The 12942-nt window shown below is 40.9% G+C and overlaps 1 protein-coding gene across 2 annotated transcripts in view; it reads left to right on the top strand.

Moving 5' to 3' along the window:
* Window positions 1-11145, top strand: part of NKAIN3 (sodium/potassium transporting ATPase interacting 3) — a 463387-nt gene extending 452242 nt beyond the window's left edge. For both annotated transcript variants that reach the window (XM_016165875.2, XM_016165874.2), the window contains one exon: window positions 5448-11145. In XM_016165875.2, the coding sequence (XP_016021361.1) occupies window positions 5448-5461 (14 nt within the window). In that variant the 3' untranslated portion in view covers window positions 5462-11145. The remainder of the gene's footprint in view (window positions 1-5447) is intronic.
* The last annotated feature ends 1797 nt before the right edge of the window (window positions 11146-12942 follow it).

Here is a 12942-nt window from a genome sequence, read left to right as displayed (position 1 = left end):
ACAGATCAGCTTCCTGGGCTATAAAGACAAAAACCTCTTCACAGCCACGGTATTACATAGTTTTTTTGTAATTCCATCACAATGGTGTTTGATGAGGTCAAGGCAAGAAACGGATGAATCACAGCTGAGGATGAAATCATGGTGGTTTTCTTACTGTTTGGTCTCAAGACCCCTTTACTTTGGAAAAAAAAAAAAAGGACCCCCAAAATCTTTTCGTTTATGCGGGATATTAAAGATTGATATTTATTAGAAATTAAAATCTCAAGGATGCTTCAGCATCCTTTTCATTTTAATTTTAAAATCTGTAATTATAATGCGTGTTTTCAAGATCTTATACTGTCTTCCATTAAAACATTTGTTTCCTTTTCCTTAAACCCACATTGGTCTCATTATGATGCTACAACTTAACCAATATTATGATATTATAAGAATATGTCCTGTTGTATAACATACAAAAAGGTACATGATTAGCATCTATAAATGTGAGAGGAAAATAGGTTTTATTATATTTTCACCAGTAAGATTTCTCATCAGAGGGCAGTGGGTTGATATATTCAAAGCACTGGCGGACAAAAGCTGTCAGTCAAGAATCCTACATCTGGCAAAACTCTCCTTCAAAAATGAGGGAGAAATTAAGGCGTTCCCAGATAAACGAAAGCTGGGAGAATTCTTGACCAGTAGACCTGCCCTAAATGAAAGGAGTCCTTCGGGTTTGGATGAAAGAACACCAGACAGTAAATGAAAGTCTTTAAAAAAAAAAAAAAAAAGGTATCTCTATTAAAGTAAATACATAGACGATTATAAAAACTAGTGCTAATTTAACTTTGATTTGTAGCTTCCCTTTTTGTTTCCTACTTGATTTAAGAAACGAATGTATTTAAAAACCCAATTGTTATCCAAGTTTTTGGACACGATACATTAATGTGTGATTTTGTGACATTAATAACTGAAAGAGAGTAAAGCCAGAGCTATACGAAGCAGAATTTTTCTATGTTATTGAAGTTAAACTGGTATAAATTCACATAAGAGTGTTATAACCTTTGGACATTATGTCATTCCTATGACCAAAATATATTTCAATAATAATAAAATAAAAATTAAAAAATAAAAAATAAAAACCAGTAATCACCACTGATGTCTTAGAAACCACGGCTGGAGGAACCTGCAGGTTACAACCTGCATTTGCCCCTCACTCCTTCTTGACCAAGCACCTAAAAACTGATAAAATGATTCTGTCTTTATCCTGTTGTTGTTTGTCTTGACTGGCTTTCACACTTCCATATTTATCTGTCTGTGCTGTCTGTCCCCTGTGACAGGCAGAGTAAGGTGTCTGTAATCTGCTCATAGCCGTGGCTGGCTCACTTTTCCCATTACTGAGCATGAATTTCTGTCCCCTGAGAGCTTCCATCAGCCCCTGGAAATTGCAGGCACTTACGGGGGCATTAACTCTCCGGGCGTGTCTCAAAAGGGCAGAGCACGACAGCTGTAATGTGCTCGACTCCCTCTTCGTCGTCCTAAGGGAGGGGGTGTCCTCATATGCCCGCCTTACTTAGCACACAGCGGGCAGCCCTATGGGCTCATTGCTCTGCCTAGCTTTGGAGTGCTTTCCCTTCATCATTAGTGTTAGTAACTTTTTGATCCATCATAGGAAATGATTATACCATTTTAGGGACTATGTAAGAACACACTCCAATGTGCAGCTATTTGACCGAGTAGCAATAAAATGGCTGTGTTTATATGGCTCATTCAGTTCAGACTCATCGCGATACTAGCGGTCAACTCATGCACCACAGTCTTTGCCGGGAAGGAATGATGCCCATGATAGTGCAGCCAGCCACATACAAGAGGGGCTGCCATGACCCATGGTCAGTCATCTGCCCTGTGCCTCAGTGGGGACGTGGAGACCTCAGCTAGCATGTGACCTCACACACTACCCCCAGAACCTTGCAGATCCTGGTTCTCATGTGATCTTATGAAGCACACGAAGCCGTTTTCAAGTTGAGAGAGCCTGTATCTGAATGGTGTTCTCCAGGGAACCCTTCGATTCCTATCTTTCTCAGAATTTTCAGGATTCTCCACAGTACTTGTCATTGATGTCAATGGCTAGAAAGGGGATACATGTAGACGTGTGGAGATAGGGGCCCCACCCCCCAAGAAATTAACGAATGTAAGTAAAAATCATTTTGTCTTGTCCTGTTTCCAAAGAAAGTGTACTCTGATTTGAAAAGGCAATGAATGTAAACCACATTTTATATTAATAATTAAATAAATATAATTTTCATGTTCACATCAGAAAATGTTTATAATCCCCACGTTATGACAGGTTCTTGGAAGAAATGAGACATAAAGAAGGTACGAAACACAGAGAAAAGCACACACACGTGCACATGCCCCAGAGATGATACAAGGAGACTCAGAAAAGGAATAGAGAAAAAGACAATGACAGGTCTATCAGGGGACACACTTTGAAATAATATCGCTATCTTATTATTTGATTCATTCTTCCTTGAGGGTAGGTATCCTCAGGTAACTGCTAACGGATCTACAGACATCTGTTTAAAAAAAAAAAATGGTCTTAAGGATCTCAAAACTCAAACTCCTCTGCCCAGACACATTGATCCATCTTTTAACGATAGCATCATTAAAATAGTGACAACTAGACATTGCGTGTCTCCAGAGGTGGTGTGAGAAGAAGACATCGCACCTCTTACGAAATATCTTGCCACAAAGTCGATTATAAAAAATACAACGATAACGGAATAAATTAAATCTCACCACAAAGAAGTAATCAGCCAAATGTGGAATGCGGTAAATAGTATAGAGCAAGTGAAAATAAAAGGGGTGCGTGGGGGAACAATTACTAATTAAGAGTTTTAAGAGACATACTAGTCAAATACAATGTGTATGCCTTGCTTAAATTCTAATTTTAACAAGCCAACTGTAATGAGATTTTTTTAGACAGTTGGAAAAATGCAAATATGGAGCATATAGTAAATGATATTAATTGTTGCCTGTTTTGATAGATACGCTATTGAGTAGATGATAAAAGAAAAAGAAATTCTTATCAATTGAGCAGGGTTTCTCAGCCTCAGTGCTATTAATTCTGGGCCAGATAATTCTTTATAAGGGAGCTGCCCCGTGCATTTGGGGATATTTAGCAGTGTCTTGGGCTTCTATTCAGTAGATGCCAGCAGCACCCTTTCACATACCCCACCAAATTGTGACAACCAATTGGTCAATGTCTCCTGGTTAGGAATCATTGAGTTAGAGAATCATTGAGTTAGAGAATCATAGAGATGGGTTGATGAATAACATGCCATAATGTCTAGGACTTGCTTTTAAGTAATCTTGCAGTGGGTAGATGAAACTCGATTAGCATAATTTTTGTTCTAGTCGGAGCTGGATGGTGAGTACATCGGGATTCATAATACCATTCTCTCTATTTCTGTGTATATTTGATTTTTAAAAATCAATCCGTTACTAAAACTTAAGGCAGGATTGCCAACAGACTTTCCTTCCGACGCTTCCTCTCGAGGTTGCTTCACTGTCTTCTTGGAAAACTCTCGGACACAGTTTCCAAAGTGACAGTCCAGAATTCCTACCGGCATCGTGGGAATGGACTCAGTCTTTGTCACCGCTTTACTGGTCCATGTCTCCAAAAGCAGAAAATATTAGCCATAAGCTAAGCCGACGCGAAAGATAAATGTAGGAGGTGCCGAGATCCCCGACACCCCTGCCAATGCTATCACTAACGAGGAAAGACAGCTTCCCCCACCATCTCACCGCCATTAGAGAAGAGGTCCGCCTGTTGGATGGGTAAACAAACTCCAGGACCTCAAGTCTTCCTTCTAACTTCTGGTTGTATAAAAGTACAAAATCCTCACCATTATAATCTCACCTTTTTATCTTTTAAGTCCCTGTTAATCTACTGTGGGAGAAAGGGTTAGACACTGGAGTGTGTCTTTCAGAATGCAGAGAAATGGAAGAGCAGAGAAATGCGATGTGGAGGTAGGGGGAGAACTGAAGGACCCAGCTCCTGAGGTGCGCAGGGGGAGCAGAAGTCACAGGAAGAGTAGCTACCAAAAAGTAAAATGGGGAAGCTGGAAATGTCTTAAAATATGACTAAAATGTCCATTCCATGCTATGTGAGAGAGTCCTTAAACGGAGTCAACGGAAGAGAATTGCTAGGTGAGGATATAACCTAAGTGCTGCTAGGATGCTTATAATTTAGTTGGAGGGAGAAAACTTCCATGCCTGAGTGAAACGGTGAGAGCACAGCTAGTTGTGAAGCAGGATGCCATTAGCCCCACATGGGGTACAGCCCATAGCGTAAGAGTTGCTGTTAGCGAGACAAGAAAGCAATACGATTAAGGTAGGAGCAGAAGTCTTCATAAAGAACTTTCAGCCGAACCTCAGATACAAATAGGATTTAGATCAGCTAAGACTTTTCTCATGAGAAAAGCAAGAGCAAAAACAAACACTAACCATCGCCTTCCAAAGGCTACCGCCTAGTATAGAATCAGAACGTGCACAGAATCTTTGTCAAACACGTGAAGATAAGAACGACTGGAGATGGGTGTGTGTATTTCAGAGAAATAGAACCGATAGGGTATGTGTGTAGTTATATCCGTATTGAGAGCCGAGGGGGAGGGGTAGAGTCTGAGAGATTTTAAGAAATTGACTCTTCCACTATTGTGGAGGCTGGTGAGTCTGAAATCTGTGGGGAGGCCCGGCACCCTGGAGCCCCTGGGAAGGGCTGCTATTGCAGTCTTGAGTTTGAAGGCAGAATTCCTTCTTCCTCAGGGGACCTCAGCCTTTGTGCTTAAGGCCTTCAACTGATTGACTAAGACCCACCCACATTATAAAGGGTACCTGCTTTATTCAAAGTCTACTGATTTAAACCTACGAAATAACTTCACAGTGATGTCTCTAGACTGGCGTTTGACCAACTATCTGGGTACTATGTCTCAGCCAAGTTGACACGTAAAATTTACCACCACGGGATGGGATGTAGGTAAGGGATGTAGATCAATGGTTACGTGGTATGAAAACCAGACAAGGATGATTCGTGAGCAGTCAACCAACAGGATGCTGTGGAAGAGTAGGCTGGGCCTGTACTAAGGAGTTTGGAGACATAATATTCTCCTGTCATCTTTACCCATGGCAACCAAAGGCAATGCCTTCACATCACTCCGCAATTGCTATGTGGCTGGTACTTCTCACCTAGGAAGCCAGTCCCATTCTCGGATGTCTATACCTGTTTGCCATTCCCTAATCTGAGAAGCGGGAAGCCCAGGTTTCTTCTTTATTGCTACAGTCACATACACAGACAGTTTGAGTCGTACCTCGACGCTTTTTTGCATTTTGAAAAGTCTGGGTGTTTAGAAAGGAAATTTAGTTTTCGGTTTTGAGGTTTCTTAAAGCAACTCTCCTATTTTCTGTTTTAGGTCGAAATAAGTAATGACATTGACTCTGAAATGCGGCTGCCGAACTTAGGAAGCAAAGCCCCACTGACGGCTCCTGCCAGCATCAACACGTCTCCCTTTATTCCAGAAGATGGACTTAGCCTCCCTGCGTTCCCACAGATCACAGAGTTCTTCGGTCACAGTCTGTGTATTATTAGCATTGTGCGCTAGGTAACTTGTAGGTGCTTGGGTGGGTACTTTTTGGTCATTTTCTTATATAAATACGAATTGAAAAAAACATTGGTTTTTAATTTTTTAACAATATTTAACAGGAGGCATGGAAAATGAAAAACAAAATTCTGTAAAAACTTTCTACGGACAATTCTATGAGAATGTTGTTTTGTACTGTGGAGGTGTCAGGTCGGGATTGCTGATGGCTCCAGTGACCTCAACCTGCTGAGGTTCACGTGGGCACGCATTACTTGGGGTTTCTGGACAGAACGTTCGACACAGTGACAGCTGATAAATGGGTACGAACGGTCAATCCAGCTTTCAAGCTGGATCATTTTTTTCAATGCCACAATATAAAACATGGAGTCCTCCTTTGTCTACGACTTCCCAAAGCCCAGAATGCTATTATGGCAATCTAAATTTTCCGATTCTTGCATGATACCTTGTTCTTCCTGTGTTCTGAAAAATATAGATCATGGGTGTGTGGAAGAGGTCAATGATTTGTGGTCCACCTTTCCGCTTTGGAGGGATTATGGGTACCCCCGAGGTTCATATTCTCTACTCTCCATCCCAGTTCTGACACTGGTATCAGCCCTAAACATACAGCATGTGGGCACGTGGGATAGAAATCAAAATTGTAAGTCCCTAATCAGGAATATTGCTCTTAAGACATTCAGAAGGAGCGTTAAAATGGTGTGGAACTCTCTGTTAAGACTTCTAAAGAAGATATTTCTATTTCTTCTGCATCAACTTTTCTTTCTCCTATCCCATCCCAATAACAAATAAATTAATTAACATCGGAAGCATAATTTTCCATGGAAAAAAAAAGGACCGTCTTGGAAATACACCAGTTTTTTTCATTTGTATCTTTCAATTACTATTTCCCATATCAAAGTACATTTTGCTCATTTTGTATGAAAACCAAGATGAGGCCTCCTACAGCAGGGGTCTGCAACCCCCGGGGTGCAGACCAGTACCGGTCCGTGGCCCCTTAAGAACTGGGCCGCACAGCAGGAGGCGAGCAGCTGGTGAGCAAGCGAAGCTTCATCTGTATTTGCAGCCGCTCCTCAGTGCCAGCATCACCACTTCGACTCCACCTCAGATCATCAGGCATTGGATTCCCAAAGGAGTTGGGTGCCAAAACTGTTGGGGACCTCTGTCCTACAGGTCCCCAAATAGGGTACATGTACACCATTTAACTCAGAAGCTGTTAACTTGGCCCGCTCATCTCTAAGAAGTCAGTCTATAAACCACATAAATTATATGCAAATTTTTATATGTATATAGAAGTTCCTTTTTTCTTCTTCTTTTTGGAGTTCATATGTATTATGAGACTCTTAAGAATCAGAACTTAAGCAGCAAAGTCTGCCCTGGTTCCTTCCAGCTCGCGACAAGCGCTGGGCTTTCTGAAGGGCTGTTTTCACTAGCGTCAGATCTTGCCCTTTCGGTCAGCCGACCCCCACTGAATCTCATCACTTTTCATTCTCCTGGGTGAAACCAAATTCGAAATGAAGGAGAGCTAGCAGGGACCTTGGAGATGGACACATCCCAGCCACTTTTGTGTAGTTGAGGGAGCCGAAGCCTAGGGCATCTGGGGGACTTGTTCAGAGTCCTGTAGAGGAGCAAGAGCTGTGGCCAAAGGCAGGAGAACTTGGGAGGCACCAGGTGGCCGTGGATGCCAGGTCTACCACTGTGGCCTTGGACAGTCTTGGGTGTCTCGGCCCCGGAGTTTTCCTCATCTGTGAAGTGAAACTGTAATCTCTACCTCCCAAGGGTGAGGTGAGGGTTAAATGAAAACATGAAACATGCACTGTAAACTGTGAGGTACTCTTATGACTAAAAACGGTGGTCATTATTGTCATGTCAGAACAATAAGCCGGACCCCATCAGGAGCCCTCATCACACATCCGGGGTCTGTGCAAAGCCCATGGAAGCATCTAACTCCTAAGTTTTCTCAAAGGTAGCCTCAAAAAATTGCCCATCGTTAAGTGATTAGAAATAATGCAGACGATAAATCGTATTTCTTAATTAAAAGATAACTTTTATGTTCAAATTTCAAGACTAAAACATAGTATTGTTATGGAGAAGGCTAAAAGAACCTCAGAAATGTAGAAAATCAGTGAGGAAAAAAATTAATGTTTAAATATCTTAAAACGTCTTTCATTACTCACCCCCCACATACACAAACCAAACCTACTTAACATTTTACAAAATCATACCACACTAACTTTTGTTGCTGTGTTATCTCCATGTAAACTTGTATGTACTTCTAAGACGCATTGCAGTCATAAATCTTGTCTAACTGCAGGCAACAGATTTGAGGAGGAAATCCTTACATTAGTGATTTTTCTATGGAAGTTCAACATAGACAGCTATTTAATAGGTATGTTTTGGTTTTTCGTCCTTCTGCATTTAAACGACTGGGATATGACTGTTTCAATCTTCAGTTTTAAGAATCCATAATGATAATGCTAAAGTTCCAGAAAATTTGCCATTCGTCAGAAGCAAGTTAGATAGATCTCCCAACCTCCTCTCCTCCCCACTTCTCTTCTCCCTACCTCTCCTCTTCCTGCCTACCCCGTAGAGGTTCTGCTTAAGACAAATGGATGAAAAGAGTGTAGAATTATGCGATAACGCTTGGCGGGTTCCCTGACCTGGGCGATTCTGATGTAGTACGGTCACATGTCAAGGTGCTGCTCCTTAAGAGTGAGCATTTCCAGTTCTCGCAGATCTGCCCTATTTATAGGGAATCCACTCTGCCCTGGGCATCATGCAGCAGGATTTGCAACAAAGACACGTTCACTAGATTTATGTTCTTGCCGGATCTTGACTTCTCCGTATGCAAATGTGTGTCTGATCAGAGGAAGGAAAAATGAACATATCTCTTAGCCTGCACTCATTTGCCAAAACCTCACTGAGCATCCTAAGAGTCTGTGCAACTCCAGGTTCAGCTGCTCTCGTCCAAAGAGGTCCTGGTTTTGTCCCCTTTGAACTTCCTTGGCCATCCTGTCTTGTAAACCTTGGCCAGCTCTGCCTCAGGCTGTCTTCTGTCTCGTGCTGACGATTTACACTTTCTTAAGTGTCTCCTGCTGACATTGTGAGGAGCCACAGGCAGCTAAGATGTTTTCAGTTTACCTTCTATTTATTTCACCTTCCAGTCATGTTTCAAAGCATCAAAAGTTAAGCAGAGGAGTTACAGGGGGTGGGAATTAGAGAATTCCCAGAGGACAGAATACGTCTTGAGTGTGGAACCATCTATATGAGAGAAATCTCAAACATCTCTTTTAGGAAAAGCTCTAAGCTAGTGGGTCCCCAAGTATCTTAGCTTCCGCCTGCCACATAACATAGGGTACGTGTTCCTGAAACAAAAGTGTGTGTTCCTGCCACTCTGAAGCTGAGAGGCCACTGGACCACTTGTTCTGAAGATAAATTGACATCCTGCCCTAGCAAAATATTGAGTTCTTTTTTTTTTCTCCTTCAGAAAAATAAGCCCTGCTATTTTCTATAGGCCTAAACAAGAGAGGCAGCCAGCTTCCAGGGGCTGGATCGCATGAAATACAGTAAGACTGCCATCTGTCTCGCTTAATGAATGGGGCACTCGTGATGGAGAGGAATTCATCTTCGTTAGAACCAGCTAAAATTAAAATGTACATTGCAGCGTGAGGAAAACTATCATAATTCTGCTAAACTGAGAATCAAGTAAAAACCCAAATTGCTTTTATCAATCTTCACAAATAAGAAAGGAATCTTACCCAGAATAAACACATCTCCACTTTAGACCAAATTTAAAAATTATTACTGCCCCAAAATGTGGACTTGCTGTGAAATTAATATTCTGCCTCATTATTTCTTGGAGCAAACACTCTCATCATTTCTGAATTACTTTAGTAAGTAACTAGGAGAACTTGTACAGCAGATTAGAATTCTGATGTTCTAACTTGACATTTTAGCCCAAGGCAGTAGTTGCGTTGGAGGGATAACTGAATTAAGCAGAACAAAATACAAATAATTGATCTTTTTAATTTAGAAACCTTGGATATCTGTTTTGTTTTGTTTTATTTTTAATTTCCTTCCCGTTTAAGAGTCATCCATGACCTTTGCTGGATAGAAGGCCTGTGGAAGTGTCAATTATCGTGTCCAAATAAATATTCATGATAAATAGTCCCACAACCTAAGGGTGTAAAGCCCCAAAGTACAACTAGAAAAGTAAATAATTGCTCGTTTAACTGCACAGTATGCAATGCAGAAAGAGAGCAGATCTATTTTAAATATTAGAACGTATTTATTTTTTAAAATTCTCCAAAAACAACATGAATTCCTAAAAAAACCTCCCAATTTGTGGGTAGCATCTCTCTCTCTCTCTCTCTCTCTCTCTCTCTCTCTCTCTGCCCAGAAGAAGCTTAATTTCTTTATTAAGGGTTAAGGGGAAAAAATGCCATCTCTAGGAATTGGACAAAGTTTCTTAAGTATTGATATTTGTGTGGAGAAAAAATAGTGGCAGATGAAGAATGAATCATCTTCCCTGGACTTTCAAGCATATAAGGAGCAAGAATAATGTGAAATGCTAAAATTTTTTTAATGAAATAATCAAAGAATTCAAAATATGCTTTGGCTTGAACTTGAGGGATAAATTAATTTTTTTAAAAAAGAAATAATATGGGAAGGAAAGAATGGGGTGGGGGAGAAAAGAATAAAGGAAAAAGAAGGGGAAGAAGGAAGAATTCAAAGTTGAAAGTTGACCTAATTTGGATTTAGACATTGATTCTTAACTCAGAGTGGTTGTTCTTATTTCTTTGACTAACACATTGAACCATTTTTTCTACTTTTCCTTTCATCTCCGGAGTTAAGTTGTTAAAAAACCAGTTTGAAGGAACCAATGATCTATGGTTATTCTCATGGATCTGGCTTTGGCGGACAACCTTGTCAGCCTTTATTGGTGAGGATTAGATTTATGTATGAGTGAAGAAAAAAACAAGAAAAAGAAAAGTGGCAGTGGCTTAAATAAGCCAGCGGTCAATATCTCTCCATGTTTCAGAATTCTGGAGATAGTCAGCAAAGAGCTAGACGTGGGCTCCCTAGAGACAGGGACCCAGGCTCCTCTCTCATTGCTTCGTTATGTGTCCTGCCATTCTCAAGACCATAACATGACTCAGGATGGCTGCCGAAGTTCCAGCAATTGCTTTTGTATTCCAGCCAAAAAGGAGAAAAGGGGACGGAGAAGAGTGCTTCTCTCCTCTAAGCACATGTCTCAGAATTTGAACACGCTGCTTCCTCTTACGCCCCATTAGCCAAAAGTTGGTCCACCTCAAATTTAACTGCAAGTAAAGCTGAGAATTGTAGTCTTAATTCTTGGTGACCTTGAACCCATCTAAAAATTAGGGGCTTCATTTCTTAATAAGAAAGGGAAATGTATACTGAAGAATGCTTAGCAGCCTCTGCCACGATTCAAACTAGTTGGCATGATTTTGGGAATAATGTTTTCATTTACTTTAATTACAATACATTATAGGGAAAAAAAAACACATATATTCAGTACTTTGAGAAATTAATCACTGATTCTGTGAAATATGAATTTCTACCTCATCTTTCTGTCTTTCTTATTAGAAAGAAAAAAAAGTAGATCTGTGATGCAAGCTCCTTCTGTTTCCCACAATTCCGCAGAGTACATTTTAGCTTTCCTCTTGAAATTAAATTTAAAATTCAAGAGCCAATCTATTGTATTGCTTGGTCCTCACAGTTCTGCTATAAAAACGAATTAATTCTTCTACGGTCATAACTCTTCAACTATTTTATTTTGGCAGCACCTTTTCTTCTGAATTGATTAGCGTCATTATTTTCTTTTTATTCAATTCAACAAATATGCAAAGGACATTGGTACTTCGGAAGGTGGAGCAGAGCAGACAGTGAAAAGCAGATGACCCTTGCTGGCCTATTATTTTTCTCAGTAAAAGTTGGGGCTGTGTTTCCCTTCATCTGTTTTTCTTGAGAAACACAATATCGGCTAGAGTGGAGTGAGAATTTTAAACTACAGATAGTCTGTTTCTCTAAGAAAAAATTCAATTGAGGGAAATCAGACCATTTTTTTGTAATTAGATTTTACTATACATTCCTTCTAGACTATGCATGTGTGTGTGTGTGTGTGTGTGTGTGTGTGTGTGTGTGAGTGTGTGTATGAGAGAGACCGATAGACAGAGATGGAGACAGATGGAGAGAGAGAGAGACAGAGACAGAGACAGAGACAGAGACAGAGAAATATTCCAGGTACCGCTTATCAAAAAATATCCCATGAAGTGATTTCAGTCACTGAAAAGTATTGACTATTTCTCCTAACACCTTATGCCTACAAATCTGGCAGCTGTCACTGATGACTGAGGTAAGATTGGTTGACTTATTCATGTAGTACACACACATATCTACACACAAACTTCAACACTTGGGTACAACCTTTTCTAAATAATCACATTGTTAAATGTGCCATATGCCCTGTTCTCTAAACGATAAATAGTATTATTTTACGGAATGAAAGTTAAAAGAAATGAGAAGCCTAGTGCAATGTGTTATTTCTCTGCTCGATCAAACTTTAGAGTTGAAAAGACCTCAGCGATTCATTTGCTCAATTTACAGACGAGGAGACTGAGGCTGGTAGCTGCAGTGGCCTGTCCCATGTCCCACTGGGTCTGCTATACAAGCTTCCTGTCCAGCCTTCTTTCCTCTACATTAGGTGGCCATCGGCTGCTACAAGTCCCGACTGAACCAGGCCTTAACTATCGACTGCAGTCCGATGCTTTTCCCTCGCCTGGGGTTCAGGCCCTAGTCTTCAAGGCTCAGGACCCCGAGGAAAACACCTGCTGTTGGCTCCTCCCACCTCACCTTTCCTCCACTTGGATGTGAGTATCAGACAGTCAGACAGTCCCCTTCCAGTGGGCTTTCGTCCTGTTCTTTTGTCTTCTCAGGGCAAATGAGAAATCCCAGAGCTCAGACCACTGCTCTTTGCTTCCCGAAAGGACAAAACAGCTGAGCCCTGCCTGCCTTTCTTTGCGTATGGTTCAGACATAATTCTGTCTGCCCTACTCAAGCCTTCTCATGATTCTTTGTCAACCAGCAGAGAGATAGTTGACTTTCAACTGCTGGATGTCAGTCTCTTCTAAAGGCTTTTGTTCCTGAGGAAGTGATTTTGCAAATAATTGCTCAAAGTCACTTTTTAACTGCCTCGCACAGTTTCATTTCTTTGAAACCTCTTTTAGAGGGAATTGATCTCTTCCCCTTCTGGCTCCTTAAGTCTATTTTAAACCTAAAACGGCAGTTG

Source organism: Rousettus aegyptiacus, unplaced genomic scaffold (assembly GCF_014176215.1).
Source record: "Rousettus aegyptiacus isolate mRouAeg1 unplaced genomic scaffold, mRouAeg1.p scaffold_m13_p_15, whole genome shotgun sequence".
In the NCBI taxonomy this organism is placed as follows: domain Eukaryota; kingdom Metazoa; phylum Chordata; class Mammalia; order Chiroptera; family Pteropodidae; genus Rousettus; species Rousettus aegyptiacus.
The sequence above is the reverse complement of the archived record's forward strand: the minus strand, read 5'-3'. Positions and strand labels throughout refer to the sequence as shown.